Source organism: Leptosomus discolor, chromosome 5 (genome assembly GCF_034619465.1).
Source record: "Leptosomus discolor isolate bLepDis1 chromosome 5, bLepDis1.hap2, whole genome shotgun sequence".
Taxonomy (NCBI): domain Eukaryota; kingdom Metazoa; phylum Chordata; class Aves; order Leptosomiformes; family Leptosomidae; genus Leptosomus; species Leptosomus discolor.
This window is the reverse complement of record NC_141395.1, coordinates 69,966,291-69,985,967: the sequence shown is the minus strand read 5'-3', so window position 1 is coordinate 69,985,967 and position 19,677 is coordinate 69,966,291. Positions and strand designations below refer to the sequence as shown.

General features: G+C 71.1%; 2 protein-coding genes across 2 annotated transcripts in view; one reads left to right on the top strand and one right to left on the bottom strand.

Moving 5' to 3' along the window:
- The window catches only part of BOP1 (BOP1 ribosomal biogenesis factor), a 64,288-nt gene that overhangs the window by 42,113 nt on the left and 2,498 nt on the right, over window positions 1–19,677 (top strand). Inside the window, exons 4-10 of the mRNA XM_086466033.1 lie at window positions 15,617–15,771; window positions 15,999–16,116; window positions 16,227–16,328; window positions 16,681–16,893; window positions 17,487–17,648; window positions 18,175–18,255; window positions 18,682–18,751. Coding sequence (XP_086322159.1) covers window positions 15,617–15,771; window positions 15,999–16,116; window positions 16,227–16,328; window positions 16,681–16,893; window positions 17,487–17,648; window positions 18,175–18,255; window positions 18,682–18,751 — 901 coding nt within the window. The remainder of the gene's footprint in view (window positions 1–15,616; window positions 15,772–15,998; window positions 16,117–16,226; window positions 16,329–16,680; window positions 16,894–17,486; window positions 17,649–18,174; window positions 18,256–18,681; window positions 18,752–19,677) is intronic.
- On the bottom strand, window positions 318–8,934 carry SCX (scleraxis bHLH transcription factor). Its single transcript, XM_086465771.1, is given in 3 exon segments — window positions 318–356; window positions 8,415–8,678; window positions 8,680–8,934. Coding segments are annotated over 3 exon segments (558 nt in total).

The window sequence follows — 19,677 nt, the reverse complement described above, 5'->3', positions numbered from 1 at the left end:
GGCAGCGGCTGCGTCGCCCGCGCCGTCGCGGAGCGTCCCTGCGCGGCGAGCGTCCCTCCGAGCCGCCGCGCGCGGCCCCGCAAAGTCCTGCCGCGTCCGTGGGCGCCTCCCGTCGCCCCGCCGAGCCGGGAGGACGCCCGGCCTCTCCCGAGGCGTGCGTCCGGGTCAGGGTAAGGTCCTCCGGGGTGACGCCGTGCGGCTCTCCCCGGCAGCAGGGTGAAGGCAGGAGTGTCCGTGGCTGTGGTTTTGTGTGTGTGGCTTTTCCATCCTTCCTCCTTCGGCTCCTCCTTGTTGTCCTTCCTGAAAACGGTGATCATCTAGCTCCGAATCGCCGTCTTCCTGTCGCGGTCTTTGCTCTGCAGAGAAGGAGGAGAAGGCCGAGTTAAAAAAACACACCTGGCGCTGGGAGGGTTGCCAACGCGCTCTGGAGCCTCCCGCACCTCCCCACGCCGCGGGAGAGTCCTGCGGCAGCTCCGCTCCGACAGCTCTCGGGAGCCGTGGGGCAGCAAGGTGGCATCGTCATCCCCCCGTGGCTCTCCGGGGGTCCGGAGGGGGCAGCAGGAGCAGGAGCGGCATCTGCCCCCCAAGCCCTGCTCCTGCGGGCGCCTTCCCCTGCCCCGGCCCTCGCTGCCTCCCCGCGGGACGCCCGGCCCGCCCAGCCCGCTGCGCCGTGCCCCCACCGCGGCCGCCCGTCCAGCCGCTGCCTCCCGCGCCCTCTGCCCGGGCAGCGGCAGCGGCGGGAGGGGGAGCAGAGAGCCCCGAAGCGGGGGCCGTTACCGGCGGTTTGGTCCGTGAGGGGGGGGTTCTGGGGGCAGGGCCTTCGCGCGCTCTGCGGAGCCCTTGGGGACGCTGGTCCGTCCCTGTCCGTCTGGGCGCCATCCCCGGCTTGCGGGAAACCTTCCCGTGCCATCGCAGGGTCCTCCCGGCCAGCCCCGCCGTGACAGCCAGGCTGCGCGCCAGGCTTTGCTCCCCGGGCACCGGAAAAGCCCACCACCACCGGCACCGCCATCGCTGTCACCACCAGCACCGTCACTCTCAATGACTGTGACCACCAGCACCATCACTGCCACCACTCTGACCGCCACCACCATCCCTCCCACCATCCCTCCCACCACCACCACCATCACTCCCACCACCACTGCCACCACCAGCACCATCACCACCAGCACTCTGACCACCACCACCATCACTCCCACCACCACTGCAAACACCATCACCATCACCTCCACCACTCTGACCACCACCACCATCCCTCCCACCGCCGTCACTGCCACCACCAGCACCACCAGCACGAATACCGCCGCCACCAGCAGGACCACCGTTACCACCAGCACCGCCGCTGCCGCAGCCAGGTGTGCGCAGGCAGAGCTGGTGCTTCCCGTCTCCGGTTTGATGGGATTCGTGGCCGTCTGGGGTTTGGCCGCGTCGGGTGCCGGTCTCTCCACCCAGCGCCCAGGTGTGAGCCGAGGTTTCCCCCTCTCCCCTGCTGGCCCGTGGCTTGCCAGCGTGGCCCGGCCGAGGCCACGTCCCCGGGCTGGCCCGCAGGGCTTGCTGCGGTGCAGCCTCCCCCACGGCTGCACGTGCGGCCCCTGCTCTGACTCTTCCTTTGTTACCGGGGGTGGGGAGGGGAGGGGAAGGGGAGTTCAGCTCAGAAATGGTAAAATTAAATTTCCCAGATGTTCAGGCCCCAGGAGTTCTTGTGCTGTCTGGAGAGGAAATGGGGATTCGGAAAATCCCGCCTCATATTTTTTCCCCTATCACCTTGCCTTTCCGCTGCCATTAAGTGCAGCAGGAACAGTAAATTACAGGGCTGCGGAGCCGTCCTCTTGTAGATACCGTGGGGGGGAGCGGGGCGACGGCGCTGGGGCGAGGCGCTGAGCTCCTGGGCTCTGCCCCTGGCGCTGGGCAGCTCCCCGGCACCGTCCCCCCAGCCCAGCGCTCCCCGCTGACGGGCCACCCCGTGCCCAAATTACGGGTCTTTTCGCACAAAACCTGCAGGCGGGTCCAGAGCCCGGTCCCCGCTGGCTGACGCCGAACCCGTTGGCGTGGTGGCCGGGTGACCCCGCGCTGGGTGACGGCAGGGGGGACGTGGAGAGCGTTGGTGGGGAAGGCCAGGGGACACTGAGCTCCCCCAGCCCTCCTTGCCGTGCCTGGGGTGAGGGCAGGCCGAGCCCTGGCGCTGCCGTGGGGTAGCCTCACCCATGCCCGCGCCGGAGCCCGGCACGGCTGCCGAGCCGTCGGGGCAGGGCACTGCCAGCCGCGGCGGAGCGAGGGCGGCTTTCCCCGTGCTCTGCGCAGAGCCCCCCGGCGCTGGGCTCGGCTCAGCCATCGCCCGCGTCCGACGTGGCGCTCTGCGCCGAGGAGAGGCGGCTACCGGCGGGTTTGCTACGACGGCAGTAAACCCTGGCAGTGCCAGGACCCGCCGGTTCCACCCAAAGCCGTCGTCCCGCTCCTCCTCGCCGCCGTTGCCCCTGGTGCGGGCTGCGGGCGCCTCCCCGCGAGGGAAATCACAAGCCCCGTCCCTTCAACGAGGCCCCGTCGTGACCGGCTGCCGCCCTCGCCCGCGGGTGCTGCCCCGAGCTCTCCCGTGCCGACGGCGGCGGGGGCTGGCGGTGGTGGTCCAGCCGGATCCAGCCCGTCGGCGCTGCCTTCCCGGCGCTCGCCCGCTGCCCGCCTCGTCCCCTCCTGCTCGGCGCGGTGACGCCGGCTGCGCTGGCAGGGCTCCTCGCCGGCCCTTTCGCCGAGCCCCGCTGGCCCCCGCAGGCTGGGCTAACCCCCCCCCCCAGACCCCTGCTCTCCTGCGTGGCCACCTCGCCCCTTCCCGAGGGTCCTGTCCCAGCCGCAGAGGAAAACCTCGGTCCTCTCGATGCTCTGCTCCGGCCCGGTGCCCTGCTGCCTCCTCCGCTGCTGGGAGCTCCTGCCGCTCCGCTCGCTTCTCCCGGGACCCGAGCTGGCTGGGGAGGTGCTCTGGGGGAGCGTTTCTGCGGGGCCCCTGCCACACTTGCCCCCCTGTGCCCCCGCAGGAGCCATCACCGTCCCCCCTCCTGCGCCCTTCTCCTCTGCACGCCCGTTCCTCTCGAGGAGTACAGGTACACCCTTGGGGGGTCGGGCGCCAGGGGCTCCCCTGCCCGCTCTGCCCTCGGGGGGGGGGCAGCGTGACCTGGGGCCGCTCCGGCCCCTTGCACGAAGCTGGTGGTCGCCGCTCCCCCGCCCGCACCCCTGCGGACCCTGCGCCCGCAGCAGGTACCCCTCCGTGCCCTCCCACCGCTCCCTGAGCAGCGGGCGGGGGGCTGCGGGGGGCTGCGGGGGGTGTGTTACGCCCTTGCCCTGCCCCAGCCTCGCCTGCTCATTCCTCACAACGTCACCCGGCCGGCGGAGCCGGGGGATTACCGGCACGACCCCGGGCTGCCGTCACGTTAAGGGGAGGCTTCGGCACCGCTCCACCCGCACCCCGAGACCGGGAGTGGCTCTGCCTTGCCGGCTTGGGTTGGCTGCTCTGGACGGGCCGTGGCACACGTTGGCACGGCTCCTGCCCCCCGGGGGACGGGACGGGGCAGCCCTCCGGTGAGCGGGGTGCGGGCATCCCACCATGCAGCCCGAAACGGGCTGGGGGGTTCAGCCGCGGTCACCCTCGCGACGCCTTGGAGCTCCCAGCGGGGCTCGGCGCCCCCTCCCCGCTTCGCTTGCCGTGCAGGGGCGTCCAGCAGACGGAGCAGCCGGTGCTGGACACTCGTCCCTCGTCACTGTGGCCGGCGTGCAACGCTGGCGCTGACTGCTGGGGGGTGACCCCCCACCTCTGCCCCCGCGTGGCGTGTCCCCCGGCCTGCCGGCCCCCTCGGTCCCTTAGGGCTCTGCGCCACGCCGGCAGCGGGGACGAGCGCTTCGGGAGGGCTGTCGGCACACAGAGGACCCCGCGAGGGTCCCCCCACCCTGGGTTTGGATTTTTTGGCGCTCCATCAAGCCCGGGCCACCCCCCAGCGCAGGCGGCCTGCGAGCTCCCCGAGCCGCGGCTCTTCCCAGCAGCTCTCCCAGATGAACGTCCCGGTTCTCCCCGGCCAGCCCTGGGTGTCCTGGCGGGGACGATGGCACAGGCAGCAGCCGCAGAGGAATACTTGGAGAAGCACAGGCCCCTCCATGGGCTGGCAGGGATGGGGTGGCCCCGGGCCCCCTCTCCCAGCGCTCGCCTATGGGAACGGCACGAGCCCACTCCCTAGCGATGCCGGGCACCGTCCCGTCCATCGCCGCCGCCCGCCCACGCGTTGTCCTGCAGCGCTCCTGCCCGCGTGGTGTCCACCTCCCTCCTCCTCACGTCCCAGGCCTCCTCCCCGTGCAGGTTTTTACCCTTTTGGTCAGGTCTGGGGGAACTGGCACGAGCCCGAGCAGCCGCCAGCCGGGGCAGCCCCTTCGGCAGAGCTCAGCCTTTCTCCGGCGGACGCCGGCACGCGAGTCGTTTTAAAGAAGGATCCTTCCAGGGAGACGGCGTTGGGTTCATCCCGGGAAAGTCCCTGGGCTAAGGCAGCGGGGGGACGTCTGGGTGCGAGGCTGAGTCACGCAGCGTGGGTCGGGGCAAGCCCCTTTGCCCGCCGGGCTGCTGCTCGGCCAGCGCAAGCGGGACGAGGCAAAGGCCCGGCTGGGAAGCGTTCGCAGGAGGTTTCGGGGTGCCCCGCAGCAGCCGGCCACCCCAAACATCCCGCCCGTGACCCCTCTCTCTGGAAAGCGCCTCGGCGCAGCAGCTCACACCTTCCATCCCGTTTCTCCCCTCCCTGCGGCGGGTCCTGCTCACAGCGACCGCAGTTGCTCACCCACAACCTTCCCCGGCGCTCCTGCCTTCCCCGCCCGGGGACGAGGGGGCATCTGGCCCCTGCCCACGACGTCTCGTGGGGCTTCAGAGCCGTCTCCTGCCTCTCGAGAGCGTGTCAGGCTTTTAACGAGGGGAGCCGCGGCATCGGCTTCCCCCTCGGAGTCACGGCTTGGGCGCCGCCTGCCCCAGCTCGGGGCGGGGGTGCTGCCGAAGGGCTGGGAGCTGGGCAGGCGCAGCGTGTCTTGGGCCTTCGGGGACGGGGGAGGTTTCGGCGCCGGCCGCAGCAGGCACACCTGCGAGCCGGGGTGTCTCCTGCCGCGGGCTGGCCGGCTCTCGGGGGAGCTGCGCGGCACGGCCGGGGCAGAGCGGGTGACAGACGGCGCGGGGGCTCGCAGACCGCAGAGGAGAAGGGACCCTTTGGCAGAGTTTAGAAAGGCGGAGACGGAGAGAGCCACGCGCCCCAGGGTCGCCTCGGTGGAACCGACACGGGAGCAGGAGGACGTGGCGGAAGGACAGACCTTTCCGACGGGGGCGGAGGGGCCGTTTTGGCCGGGGCACCGGCGGCACAAGGCGCTTTCCGTTCCGACACCATCAGGCTGCCCTCCCCTAGGCTCAGCGTGGAGCCAAGCGTTCGGGAGAGGGGAAGGGGCTCTGCCGCCGCCTCCCCTTGAGGGACGTGTGCTGTCCCCGCCGAGCTCCCAAGGCCGCAAGCGCTGGGGCGAGGGGCCGGCGCTGCCGCGCACGTCGGCGCTGGCTCGGCGTTGGGCGCTCAGCGAGGCGAGTGGTTTCGCCCAGAGCTGGCTTGTGCCGAGCGGGCCGGTGGCCACCGGGCTCTCCAGAGCCAAGGCGGGTCCCTTCCAGCCGGCGCCGAGGGGGCTCTGCTCGCTTCCCTTCCTCGCCGTTTGTCAGAATGCCCTCCTGGTAGGAGAGGGTTGATTTTATTCCTTTATCACTCAATAAAACCCATCGAGTTCAGGCGCCGTCCGTTGGGTGCCCTTGTCCCCGCGCGAGCCCGACCGAGCTCATCTCTCAACCGAACCAAAATCTCTCGTCGTCGTCCCCCCCCCCCCCCCCCGAGAGCCGCTGGGGAGCTGCTCTCGGGAGGTTTACCCAGAGGCGCTGCAGGAAGGGAGGTGGCCCCTCTTGGCCCGGGAGTCCTGCACCGCTGCTCCTCTCCACGCGCCTTGGCACAGACGCGCCTGCCCTGGGGCTTCGTCCTGCACAGGAGCCTGTGCTGGGAGCCGATGCCAAAGCGGCAACGGGAATTTATTGGGAGTGGTGTAGAAGCGGAGATGGGAATTTATAGGAATTGATGTAAAAATGGTGATGGGAATTTGTCGGAATTGATGTAAAAGTGGTGATGGGAATTTATCGGAATTGATGCAAAAGTGGCAATGGGAGTTTTATTGGAATTGGTGTAAAAGCAGCGCTGGAAATCCATCAGAATCGACGCAAAAGTGGCGATGGGAATTCATAGGAACTGATGTAAAAGCGGAGATGGGAATTTAGAGGAGTTGATGTAAAAGCAGCGATGGGAGTTTATCGGAATCGACGCAAAAGCAGTGATGGGAATTCATAGGAACTGATGTAAAAGCAGTGACGGGAATTTATCGGCATTGATGCAAAAGTGGCGATGCCAACTGAAGAGCCAGCGAACACTCCGTCGCTGAGGCTGTTACAGGAGGTTTCCGACCAGGCGGGTGACGGGAAGGCGGGGGGAGTTTTCCAGTTCAGCCCTGCAGGACCTCCCCCACCTGCGGCTCCGGTTTGTGAGCCGGGGTGGCCCTGGCTTGGGCGGCTCCCTGGCGCACGGGGGCCCTTTGCGGCCGGTGGTCCCCATCCCTCGCCCACCGGGGAGAGCCTGGGGACCTCCAGTGCCCAGGCAGAGCGAGCCTCGGGGGTTCGTCTCTGATGACCTGGGGTTCGGCAGCCCAAATCCCAGCGGATGCCGGGACTCCCGACACTGTTCCCTCCTGCCGGCTGCTCCCAGCCCTGAATTGCAAAGGCCGTGCGAGGGGGATTAGCAGGGTTTGGGGGTTTCCTGCTCCGGGACACTCCAGCTGTCAGAGTTTGCTGGGACTGGTTTTACCGCCGCTGCCTCTCGCTTAACGAGCCTTGAATCCTTAACAAAGCCTTCTCCCTCTTCAGGGCGTTACTCACGGGGGGTTCAACGGGTTCAGACGGCGCAGGCACGGCTCCGGCTGCCGCCCCGACGCCTCTGCTGCCGCTCTTGCGCTCTCCTCTACCTCACCCCTGCCGGGGCCCGTCTGCGCCGTGCGGGAGACCGACAGGTCCTTAAAACCCAGCCGCCCAGGGCGCAGCCGCCTTGGGCCGGGCTGGGGGCTCTTGACAGCCACCGCCTCCCGGTGCCGCCGCTGCCCCGTGGCCGTGTGTGCGTGGCCAGAGCCGCCCCGTCCGTCAGGACAGCCCTGAGGAAGGCTGCAGCCCTGCCGTGGCACCCCCGGGCTGGGGCTTTGCTTTCCCTGCGCCGCCGGAGAAGGTTTGCCGGGACAGGAGGGGCTGTGCCGGGGTCCCAGCCGGTGGCACTCGCGGAAACGGGCCCCGGAGCCTCGGCAGAGCTGCTGCCGGAGCTGGGTTTTCCCAGTTTGGCTGCTGGACCCGTGTCCTACTCCACCTGCCCACCCCACCGGAGCCATGGCAGGCGTTGGCCAGTGCCGGTGCCAGCCTCTGCCGGAGACGGTGCTGCCTGCCAGGACGCTGGGAGAGGAGAGCACTTCCCTAAAGGCACGGGGTCGAGAGCCAGGAGCGGGGGACACTGGGTGAACCGGGCTGGCCGGGACGTTAGGGCTCCTGCTGGAATCTGGGACAGCCGTCCCGCTTCCCCCGTGCTCCTGGGGCAGAGCTGCTGGTCCCTGCCCTCTCCTAGGCTGCTTGAGGGGTGCTGCCGTGCCGTGGCGTTGGCCTCGGCTTCCCCCCGTCCCTGCCCCGGCACGGCTCCCCGGGACGCCGGGCCCACGGCTGGGTGCGCAGAGCCGGCGTGGCCCTCGCCCAGGCAGACGGACCAGCCCGGGGAGCCGGCGGTGCCGCCAGCCACCGGCGTCGGGAAGCGGGGAGCCCCGGCTGCGGCCAGCCCTGCACCCAGAACCGCTCTCGCCTCTCCGCTTGCTGCCTGGACTCTGCCGGAGGGGAGGCGCAGGCTCTCTCCAGGCTCTGCCTTTCCCCATGCCTCTCCTTTCCAGCTCCTAAAATCCCTTTCTTGCCCTCGGAGGGTTTCCCCTTCTCCCGTCCCTTTGCCTTTCAGCGTGCGGGATTCGGAGGCGGCTGCCGGGGGGGCTTTGGGCAGCAAATCTGGACGCGCTAAAGGGAGGCGCCGGATTTTCCACGCCCGGGTTTTGGACTCGCCGACGGGGTCTGGCGTGCTCTGCGGCTCGTGTCGGCGCGGCTCGCACCGGAGCTGCCTCGTCTCTCCCAGCCGTCCCATGGCCCCCTCGCCTCGCACCGACCCGACGGCAGCCGAGCCGTCACCGGCGCCCCGGCGCTCCCTAACCCCGTCCTCGTCCCCACGGCCGTGGCCGGTGGCCGCCCGGGGGTCCCCCACCGCAGCTCCCCTCCAGCCGAAATCCCCGCGGGGACGGCCCGAGCGGGCGCTTACCAGCTTCCTCTGGTTGCTGAGGCAGAAAGTGCAGATCTGTTTGGGCTGGGAGTTCTCGGTGTCGCGCACGGGGGGGCTGCTGCCGCCGTGGTGGTAGAAGGCAGGGGTGGTGTGGCAGGGCTGCCCGTCCCCGCACGCCTCCCCCACCAGCAGCACGTTGCCCAGGTGGGAGATGTAGCTGGAGGCCAGTCTCAAGGTCTCGATCTTGGAGAGCTTTCTGTCGGCCGGCTCGGTGGGGATGAGCGTGCGGAGGGCGGTGAAGGCGGGTGTTGACGCTGTTGGTGCGGTCGCGCTCCCGCGCGTTGGCCGTGTGACGCTGCCGGGGCTCCCTGTTGAGCCGGTTGGGCTTTTTGCCGCTCCTCCGCTTGCTGGCCTTGATGCCGTAGCCGTCGGCGTCCAGGTGGTAGGGCTTCTCGTCGGAGCCGGAGCTCTCGCTGCCGTTCTCCTCGTCCTCGGACAGCATGCTGATCTCGGGGTACAGGTACCGGCTGGGGGCCGAGCGCAGCATGGCGAAGGACATGTTGGGCGGCCAAGGGGACGCCGGGGAAGCCGCGTGGGGACCGCCGCGCTCCGCCGATTTCCTCCTGCTTGCGAGCGGCCTCAGCTCCAGGCTCTCATGCTGCTTCCTCGGGCCGGGGAGCCCCGGTTCTCGTCACCTTTCCCCGGGCGGGCTCTGGCAGCGAGGTGGTGCAGCACGGCGGGGGGGGGGGGGGGGGAACGGGGGAACGGGGGGACGGGACGGGACGACCCCCACGCCGGCTCCCCGCCGGCTCGCTGCGCGCAGAAGGGGTTAAGGGCTGCTCGCAGGCAGGGCTGCCTCTTTCCTCTCCCCGCACATGTGCATCCTAAGGCAGGGGAGCGGGGCAGGAGCGGGGGAGTTTTATAGCGGCGGCGGCGGTGGTCAGCCAGGCCCCTCCTCCGCGCCGGCAGGCAGCCCTGCTCGGGCTGGGGAGCCCAGGCTCAGCCTACCTGAGCTCACCCTCCGTCCCCGAAGGGGACTTAACCCTTCAGGGCTCAGCCGGGGGGTCCTGCCCGAGGCCGGGGGGGGGGGGGGGGGGGGGGGGCTTGCAGCCAGCGGGAGCGCTTGCTTCGGCTGCAGGCGGCGGGCGGCGGTCGCCCGCCCGGCACATGGCTGGCCCACGGGGGACTCGTGCGGCGTCCTCGCTCGTCGCCTGGGTGGGCGCGGGGCGGTGGGCACCGGCAGCGGGGTCCCTGGGGGCTCCCGCAGGGGTGGGAGGGGGTCCCCCAGCCCCGTGCCTGTGGGGTTCAGGGGCGGCCTGAGCAGGGGACAGGGCTGGGGATGGGGCTGCGTCACCCCCAGGTCGGGGCTGGGGAGCCGGGGCTCCTGCTCAGGGTTTGTCCCTGCAAAGAGAGCCCCCGAGAGCGCTCCCTCCCCTTCCCACAGCATGACCAAATCCATCCTGCCCCTGCTGCTGCTGCTGCTGCTGCCGCTGCTGCTGCTGCTGCTGCTGCTGCTGCTCTGCTAATGGGGCAGAGAGGGAGGAATTAACCCTTGAGGAGCCGCCCGCCGGCTCACCTCCGCCCGAGGTCCCGCCGGTGCACGCCTGCTGCTTTAATGTGCTTGAATGGCCTCCCCAGAGAGCCGGACTGGGACTCCCTCAGCCTCTTAGGTGTGTGCGGGTGCGGAGCCTGCTCCTGGCCCCGTAACCTGGCCCGTAACCTGTCGCTCATAACCCATCCCCACAACCCATCCCCACAACCCATCCCCGTAACCCATCCCCGTAACCCATCCCCATAACCTGTCGCCCACAACCCATCCCCACAACCCATCCCCACAACCCATCCCCGTAACCCATCCCCATAACCTGTTGCCCACAACCCATCCCCATAACCCATCCCTGTAACCCATCCCCATAACCTGTCGCCCACAACCCATCCCCACAACCCATCCCCGTAACCGTGCCGGCTCTGCTGAGCCCACAGAAACCAGGACCTGCTGGCAGGGCAGACTTTCCAACCTGCCCCAAACTACCCCCTGCTCCCCTCCCCACGCCGGCTCATCGTGCCCGTGCAGGCAGCTCGAGCAGACTCCTCTGGGGACAGAGGGCTTGGGGGGTCAAGCAGGGGTCCCCCATGGGCCCCCCACGGCTGCTCCTTCAGCGGGGTGGTCCTGGCTGGCTGTGCCCAGACCCAGGACCAAAGGAGACCGAGGCTTTTCTGTGCTCTCCAGGTGAGCTCAGAGGCTCGTGGGGACCCTGCGCCCAGCCCCGGCCGTGCTCTGCCAGGCTCTCGGCTCGGTGCAGCCCCAGGGCCGCTCGATTTCATGGCGCAGGTCGTGGGCTTGGAGCCACGGAGGTGCTGCGAGGCTGCTCCGGAGCTTGCTGGCCCCTTGCTGCAGAGGCAGAGGCCAGCCAGGGAGGTTCGGCCCCGGTGAAGGCCATCACCCTCCTCCTCTGGGGCCAGGCCGCTGGGAACCCCCGCAGCGCCCCGTCCCTACGGCGTGGGGCTGGGACCCCACATGCAGAGTGGGTCCAGGGAACCTGTGGACCTCCGAGTGCCGGAGCGGGCTGTGCCAGAGCTGGCAGGGGGTTGCCTCAGCTCTGGGCTTCCTTGCCCCGGCCCCATAACCTCGTAAAATATGAGCTGCGGGAGCGGGAGCGGGACCCCCTCGGCAGCACGCTCTTGCCCTGGCACGAGGAGAGCAGCGGTGCCCGGAGAAAGCCCGCGCTTCCCCCAGGCCCATCGCCCACCCGGCCTGCTCTGGGGCCGGGGGGCTGCGGCGGGGTCTCTTGGGCTCCAGCCCTGCCTGCACGCAGCCCCCGGGGGCAGCCGGGCGAGACCCCCCGCCCGGGCTCCGTCGGTACAGCTGCGCCGCGGCCTTCGCCTGCCCTTGGTCGGCGCGGCGTGGCGAGAAGCGGCGTCCTAACTCGGCCAGAAACGGGAACTGCCGCTTGCTGCCAAGTCTGGGGTTTCCCCCCGGTTTTGGAGGTGCGTGGGGCGACCCCCCCCCCCCACACACACACCCCCCCAGCAGGAGCTCCGCCGAGCCGGCGTTTCGCCCCGTTGCGGTGCGCGCGGCAGCCTCAGCGCCTCCTGAAATCCAAGCCACTGTCACCTCCTTCCCCAGCGCTGGGCGCTCACCGTGTGTGCTTTGGAAACCCGGGCTCCTGTAGGCATCTGCTTTCGTTTAGCTCCGCTAATGATCTCGCTTTTCTCTAGCACCTTCGATCCAAGTGCGAGCCCTGGGCGCTCTCCCCGCGCTGTCCTTCCTGGGGAGGAGCACGTCCCTCTCCCTCCGGCCTTGGCCCGCGGGTGGAGAGCGGTCCTGCCTGCAGGTGATGCTCAGCCCTGGGTCGGGCCAGAGCACCAGACCTGGCGCGGGCTCGGAAAGCCCCGGTCTGAAATAAGCGGTGGCGTTTGGCCTCCCAGCCCCTGGCTCGGTGGCTCTCCTGGCTTCCCGCGGAGCTTCCGTGATGTCCCGCGCTGGGCATCGCCTTCCCGGCCCTGGCAGGTCAGCAGAGCCTCGTGTAGACGCCTTCTCCCAGGGAGGCCGCGGCCGCAGGGCCGTGGCCGAGGAGTCTGAAATTCCCCGCTGCGATCCGTCCCCTGCCACGGCTGGATTACCTGGAAGCTTGGCCTGGCCGCCGGCAATGCCGCCGCGGCGGAAGGTGCTGCCTGCGGTGACTGCCTGCCTCGGCCGAGGCGCTGGGCCCCGGGGGCAGCCCGGCTTTCGGGGTCCCCTTTAAATCTTCCCCCCCCCAGCTAACAGCCCTGCAGAGCGTGGGGTGCTTGGGGTCCTGCGGGCGCCTTGGCCCCGGGCTCTGCGGAGCCCCCCCCTCCCCGCAGAGGGTGCCGGGTGCTCGCGCCGGACCCCTCGAGCACCCCGCTCCCACGGGAGGTGCGGCCGGGGGTGCCGAGCCCTCTCCAGCGCCGCTGGAGTCTGGAGGGCCGTCACCTCGGGGGGGGGGGGGGGGGGGGGGGGGGGGGCACACCAGACGTCCTCCTGCCCCGCTCCCGGGATCCCCAGTGCCCCACCGGCACCAGGGCACGCCGCCACGGTCTCCGGGGTTGGGGGGGTGGGAGGGCTGAGCTTGCCCCGTCCCCCTTCTCCTCCACGTGGACCGGATATTTTCAAGAGAAGAATCTTTCCTACGAGGCTCTCCGGCTGCCAGGAATGTGCGTCTAGGAATGCCCAGGGCCCATCCAAGAACAACTTCCAGACGTGAGGCTGAGTGACGGCAGTCCCTCGCTCCGGGGATCCAGACTCCCCCGCGCTCGCCGGAGGCGATGTGTTAACGGCACGGGAGGCCGCCGCGCCGCCCGAGTGGGTGGGTGGGTGGGAGGCGAGCGCAGGGGCCCTGGCTACTGGGCTAAGCAGCTCCGTCTGGGAGGAATTTGCTCCTTCCTCTGCGCTGTGAGGCTGCGGGGGGGGGGGACGGACGGGGACGTGGATCCCGTTGCCGGGGATTGGGCTGGGGGAGGACGTGGATCCCACTGCTGGGAATTAGCCCCAGCCACAGCCCCGCCGTCCTCCCGTGGCGGCCCCCGGCACGCACGTCCCTACGGGACTTTGTCGGGGCTGAGACCCCGCTCCTGGCACCGTCAGCGCTCTGGGGTTCGCTCCCCGCCCCAGAACAACCAGAGCTGGGGGGACACCCGGTCGGGGCCTCCCGGTGTCCTCCGCGGCGGTCGCTGGGGTGCCTGTGCCGGGCACGTCAGCGCCAGGGATGGGACGAGCCGTGGGGCGCCCTGCCGGCGCTGAGCACGTCCCTGCCAGGCTGTGCCGGTGCCGCACGGGGCATCTGCGGGGCCAGGGCAGCGTGCAGCCGGGGTGGGCTCCCGTCGGGCCAGCCCGGGACGCTGGGGCTCGCCTTTGAGGGGAAAGCGTTCCAGGGATCCTGCTGGGATCTTGTCCGTGCTCCTGGCAAGAGCTTCGCCCAGGGATTCCTGCCTCGAGTCCGCAGGCCCTGGCGGCGCTGAGCCGGCCTTCGGGAAGAGGCGCCCGGTCTGCGCGGCCGCCCGGCGCGGGGAAGGTGCTCGCTGGTCTCTGCGGCCGAACGCTCCGCCGGGGGATGGAGCAGACCCCGGGCCTCTGCCTGGCAGCCCCTCGGGGAGCGGGTGGCTGCTGCCCCGCTGCTCCCTGCAGGAATCTCCTTCCCGGGGGGAGGCAGCAGCCCCAGCCCCGGCGGACACGGCGGCTGCAAGCTCCTGCCTGGCCGAGGCATGGCGGCGGCGTGGCTGCCTGCGGACCTTGGGGCATCTCACCGGCATCTCCTGGGGGATCGTCCTGGGCGGCTGCAGAGCCGCCTGCGCCGCGTTCCGGGAGGCTTTCCTGCTGCCAGCCGTGGGATGAGGCTTCCAGAGCCGACATCCCAGTGTCCGGCCGGCCGGCTAAGCCGGGCAGCTGCGGGGTGGGCTCTCCCTGGTCAGTCCCAGGTGGTCCTGGAAGCCCCCCGGGGTCTCGGCCGTGCCCCAGCAGTACGTGGCCTCCGGCCAAGCGCAGCAGCAGCATCCCGGGACCGGGCTGGCCCTCGCTGATGCCGAGGGGGAAATTCCCGCCCCGTTCCCCGCGGGGGCTGCACGCATCCTGCGCTGACGCCTGCTCCGAGAGTGATGGATGGGTCCGGCGTGGCCCCTGGGGCTCCCCCCGGCTCTGCCGTCCCGGGGCTCCAGGCGCCTTTCCGTGGGAGGCTCCGTGTCCTCGGCAAGTGTTTATGGGGACCAGATGGTGCCGGGGGGGGGGGGCGAGGGTGACCCCTGACTGCGGGGTGTACGGGGCACAGGTCGCCTTCACACCTCCCTCCCTCCGGGGCTGTGACTGGGGACGGGGGTCTCTGCGCTCTGCAGCGCGAGGGCAGCGGGGAGAGGCCGGCGGGGCCTCGCTCCCCGCTCCCACCCAACCCCACCGGCCCCAAGGGGCAGGATGCGGCCGGGACGGGCGAGGAGCCGGGGCTGGTTGCCGGGGGGCCATGCGGGATCGCCTGCCCGGGGTCCCGCCGTCGGGTCACGTCCTGCCCTGGCAGAGCTGCAGGGGCACCGGCCCCAAGGCGCGACGGGGCTTTGCTCTCAGTGGCCACGGGCCTGGAGGTCTGCGTTGCCCCGCGGAAGCGCCCCATCGCCGCCGGGACTGCCTCGGCGTTTTGGCAACTTGCCGTGGGCACGAGCGCTGGTGCCGGGCTGCGGGTTGGGTGAGAGCGATTTCGGTCCCGGGTTTAAATGTCCCTTTGGCAAATGTCCCCCCCTCCTGTCTGGGGGCGTGCAGAGAGAACCCCCCCCGGCCACCACCCGCCCTGGGCTTGGCCTCGGGCTCCAGCTGGAGCCGTCCCGGGTGCCCCCACGAGCTCTTTGGGGCCCCCTTGCCTTCGCCGCCGCCTCTCTGGGGAACCGGAGCCGGAGCCCCTTCCCGGCCGAAGGGAAGCGGAGCAGCTCCGGCATTCCCTCCATCACCCCGGCTCCCTCGGTCCGCGGACCGCAGCAGCTCAGGGCCGGCTCATGGGAGCTGCCGAGGGGGCCCGGGGCGGCCGTCGTCCCTCGTGCTCCCCGCCAGCAGCGGGGCCAGGCGGCGCGGAGCCCGGCGGCGTTGCCGAAACACGCCCGTGGTGCCGGCCGGCCCTCCCCACCGGCGCACCCCGATGCCAGGGGCGGCTCCCGCCCTGGCACTCGTGGCCGCACGCAGACCCCGGTGGCCGTGGAGCCAAGGGGAAGGACGAAGCCGTCGGCTCGTTGCGGGCAGCTGCCTGCTGCGTCTGCCGGCACGTGCCGGGGGAGCCGGGCTGGCCGCTGGCGGGCGGGCGGAAAACGTGAGGCGCTCCTGCCTGCGGGACGGCCGCCGGAACGCGCCGCTGGCCGCCCGCAGCCCCCTGCCCGCAGCCCCCTGCCCGCGGGGGTTGAGCTCAGAGCCCCGCGGCACCTTTGGGGTTCAAGCGTTGCCCTCCCGGCCTCCCCCCGTGCTGGTGCCCCCCTCGCCGGCCGCCGGCAGCGTGTGGGCGCCAGGGCGGCGCGACGAGCGCCGGCGGGTCGCAGCCGGGGTCTGCTTCGCTCCCGCCGGGAGGGTTTGGGGGCGCCTGGCTGCAAGCCGCGGGCAGAGCCCCTGCGTGGGCGGGGGGCGGGCAGCGTGGGCACGGGGGTGGCGGTCACACGGCTTTCCTGCCCCCTCCTCCTCTACAACCCGCTGGCCCCCCCCTCCTTGAAACGGTGTCCCCTGCCCTCCCCTCACCCCGCTGCCCTCCGCTCCCCTCCAGGACATCCGCAACACGGTGGGCAACATCCCCATGGAGTGGTACCAGGACTTCCCGCACGTCGGCTACGACCTGGAGGGCAAGAAGATCTACAAGCCCATCCGGAGCAAGGACGAGCTGGACCTGTTCCTGGAGAAGATGGAGAACCCCGACTACTGGTGAGCGGGGAGGGGAGGGCCGCGGCGGGGCGCGGCGTGACGTGCTCGCCACGTCGAGTGCGCCGGGAGGTGGAACACCCCGGAGCCCCGTGGAGTCCGGGCTGGAGACCTCCAGGTCTCCCGGTGCGACGCTGGTGCGTGGCCTGGGGGGCCCGGGGCTTCGAGGGGTGGTGGGGCTTGTGCCACCGCGGTGCGGCCCGAGCCCTGCCTCGTCCGGTGTCCCGCAGGCGGACGGTCCAGGACAAGATGACGGGGGCAGACATAAAGCTGACGGACGAGCAGGTGGACCTGGTGCATCGGCTCCAGAGAGGGCAGTTTGGGGACGTCCACTTCAATCCCTACGAGGTGGGGTCGTGGCTCCCCCCCGCCCCCGCGCTTGCTCCCAGCGCCGGGTGGCCCCGGGGCGGGCAGGGGCAGCGCAGCCCCCGCTGCTGCACGGCTCCGTGTCTCCCCAGCCGGCCGTTGACTTCTTCACCCACGAGGTCATGATCCACCCGGTGACGAACCGCCCGGCGGACAAGCGGAGCTTCATCCCCTCCCTCGTCGAGAAGGAGAAGGTGAGGGGTCTGCGGGCGCCTCGCCCGAGCTGGGAGCATGGCGCCAAGCCCTGCCTGCGGCTGGAGCCCCCCCGCGCAGCGCGGAAGGCTGGGGACTGCGGCGTGCTCTCCTCTCCGGCGGTCCCTGCCGTGGCCCACGCCCCCCAGCCCCCCCCCCCACTGCTCCTGCTGCAGCAGTTCGTGTCCACGGGTAAACCGGTGCTAAGTCTTGTGCAGCCCCCCCGCCCCGGGCTGCAGAGCTGTGCCCGGCGGCGTCGGTCTCCGTCCTCACATCCCACACCTCCTCCTCCTCCTCCTCCCCGAGCCCGCGGAGTCCTGTGGCTCCTGGGCTCGAGCTCTCCCTGCCCCACAGGTCTCCAAGCTCGTCCACGCCATCAAGATGGGCTGGATCAAGCCTCGTAAGCCCAAGGACGACGCCCCGACCTACTACGACCTCTGGGCCCACGAAGATCCCAACTCCATCCTGGGCCGCCACAAGATGCACGTCCCAGCCCCCAAGATGAAGCTGCCCGGGCACGAGGAGTCCTACAACCCCCCACCCGAGTACCTGCTCAGCGAGGAGGAGGTAAGGGGGGGCCGGGAGCCGCCAGGGGCTACAGGGGAAGCGCCCAAAGCGGGGCTGTGCTGTGCTGGGGAGGGGAGGGCAAGGGCTGCGCCTCGGAAGGGCACCCCAGAGACCACGGCGTGTCGAGATGAGTCGAGACCTCGCAAGGAAAACGAAAGCAAAGGTTCCTCTGCCCCCTGAATAAACCCAGAAGAAGTGGGGCCCCCTCCCAGGGAGCGGGGTGTCCCCGTGACAGGAAGGCGCAGCCTCCAAACTCAGCTGCTGGGGGGGGGGGTCTCCCGGTGGGGGCTTCGTCCTGGCATGCTGCGTCCAGGGGCTCGTTCAGCCCAGGGGGTGGGAGAAAAACGGGGCAGCAAAACCCCGACAGGCTGAGGAGGGCTCGGCTGGAGGCAGCGGGGGGTGCTGGGGCGGAGCGGGGGGAGCGCGGGGTCTCGGAGCAGCGCGGCGCTGGCCGGTGAGAAACCAGCTCAAGGACGGTTCTTGCTCTGCTCGGGGGCGGGGGGGGGGTTGTGCCGGCGGGGCTGGGGCAGCGGCGCCTCGGTGCCCCGGGGGTCCTGCCAGCCCTGCTGACCCGGGTCCCTTCCGTCCCGCAGAAACTGGCCTGGGAGCAGCAGGAGCCGGCCGAGCGGAAGCTGAACTTCGTGCCGCAGCAGTACCGGTGCCTGCGGGCCGTGCCGGCCTACTCCCGCTTCATCCACGAGCGCTTCGAGCGGTGCCTCGACCTCTACCTCTGCCCCCGCCAGAGGAAAATGCGGGTGAGGGCTCCTCCTGCCCCAGCACCCCCTGCCCGGGTGTCCTGGGGACCTTTCAGACCGCTCTCTGCTCGCTGCTGCGCCCCCCCCCCGATGCCACCCGGGTGTCCTGGGGACCTTTCAGACCGCTCTCTGCTCGCTGCTGCGCCCCCCCCGATGCCACCCGGGTGTCCTGGGGACCTTTCAGACCGCTCTCTGCTCGCTGCTGCGCCCCCCCCGATGCCACCCGGGTGTCCTGGGGACCTTTCAGACCGCTCTCTGCTCGCTGATGTGCCCCCCCCGATGCCACCCGGGTGCTCGGGGGTCTGCGAGGCCCCAGGGCACGAGCTGCTGCCCCTCCAACCACCCGCAGCGTCGCTCCCAGGTCTCTGCAGAGCTCCAGAGCCGCGCCGGGGCTGTGCCTGTGCTCACAAAAGCGCTGCCCCGGGATCGCCCTCCGGCTCCCGTGCCTGGGCTGCGGCTGGGGGGCTCTACAGCGGGTGCCGGGGGGCAGCGGGGTGAGGTGCAGCCTGGTCGTGTCTCACCGCAGGTCAACGTGGACCCCGAGGACCTGATCCCCAAGCTGCCGAAGCCGCGGGACCTCCAGCCCTTCCCGACCACCCAGGCCCTGGTAGGTGGACGTGGAGCCGAGGTGGCGGGGGGGCGGGGGGGGGGGGCTGGTGTTGCTGCCGGCGGCAGCGGGGTGAGACCAGGCGTGCCCACGCACCCCTGATGGCTGTTGTGGGCAGCGCCGCTGCCCGCTCGCTCCGGGGGACCTGCCCGGCCCAGCCCGGCAGCAGCGGGGTCCTGCCTGCGGCGGGGGGCGGCGGGACTGGGGTCGGCACCGCTGCCGAGCGGGGGGGACCTGCCCCCGGAGAAGAGCGGGAGCCCCGGGTCTGGTCATGCGCCGGGGTGGGGGGGGGGGGGGGCGGCGCGCGGCAGGCCGCGGATCGCCGCTTCCCTCTGGACACAACCAGCCCCGGGGCCCCCCCTTCCTGCTGGCCGTGCCGGGGCACTGCTGGGAGGCCCCTCGCCCACCTCCCGTCCCCCTCCCCAGGTCTACCGGGGGCACACCAGCCTGGTGCGTTGCCTCAGCGTCTCTCCCAGCGGGCAGTGGCTGGTGTCAGGTAAGTCTTCGTGTCCCGGACACGCCGGGTGCCACCCGCCCGGCCCCGGCGCTGGAGCTGCTGCCAGCATCACCCCGTGCCAGCGCAGGGCTCGGGGGCAGCCGGGCTGCCACCCCGGACGCGTGGCAGAGCCCGAGCTCCTGCCAGCCCCCTCCACGGCTGTCGGGGAAGCCCGGGCAGGAGGCTGGGAGCATCCTCGGGAGTCCTGCGGCCGCCCGCGCCGGCGGCACGCGTTGCCTCCAGAAGGCTTCGTGGGTTTTTCCGGCCGCTCTCGGGACCCCACCCAGGAGCCTGCGTCCCTCCCGCCCGGCGGTGGAGAAAGTGAGGCCGGCGGAGCCGTGCGTGGCCGGCCGGAGGCCGGAGCTGGAGAGCAGACGGCGGTTTAACAGCCCGCGGAGGCACATGTGCTTTTTATAGCGCTGGGGCTTCCAGGCTGCCAGCGCCCGGTGGCCGCCGCGGCGGGCCGGTTGCACAACGTGGAATTCCTGGCCCCGGGCGGGGAAAGCGGCTGAGATCAGGCCTTAAAAATAACCCGACCTGGGGGGACACGCCGGCTACCTGCTCCCACCCGCGGGACAGCCCGCCCGGGGAGCTCCTGCCCAGCTCCTCGCAGCTACACGGGGCCTTGCCTTGCTGTGCCGTGCCGTGCTGTGCCGTGCCGTGCCGAGCCAGGCGTGCTGCCAGCACGGCAGCTGCGCCGGGAGCCGCGCGCGTCGGGAAGGGGGGATGGCAGGCAGCGATGCAGCGCTGGAGGGGAGCGGGGTGGGGGCCTGTTCTCTCGGCAGCGGCCCCCGGTCACGTCTCGCCTTCGCGGTGCCGGAGCTGCCGTGGCGCAGAGAAGCTGCTGGGGGGAATCGCCGCGTCCCTCTCGCCAGGCTCCTCCCCGGCGGCTGCGAGCAGGGGCAGCGCTGTGGGGCACAGGGCTG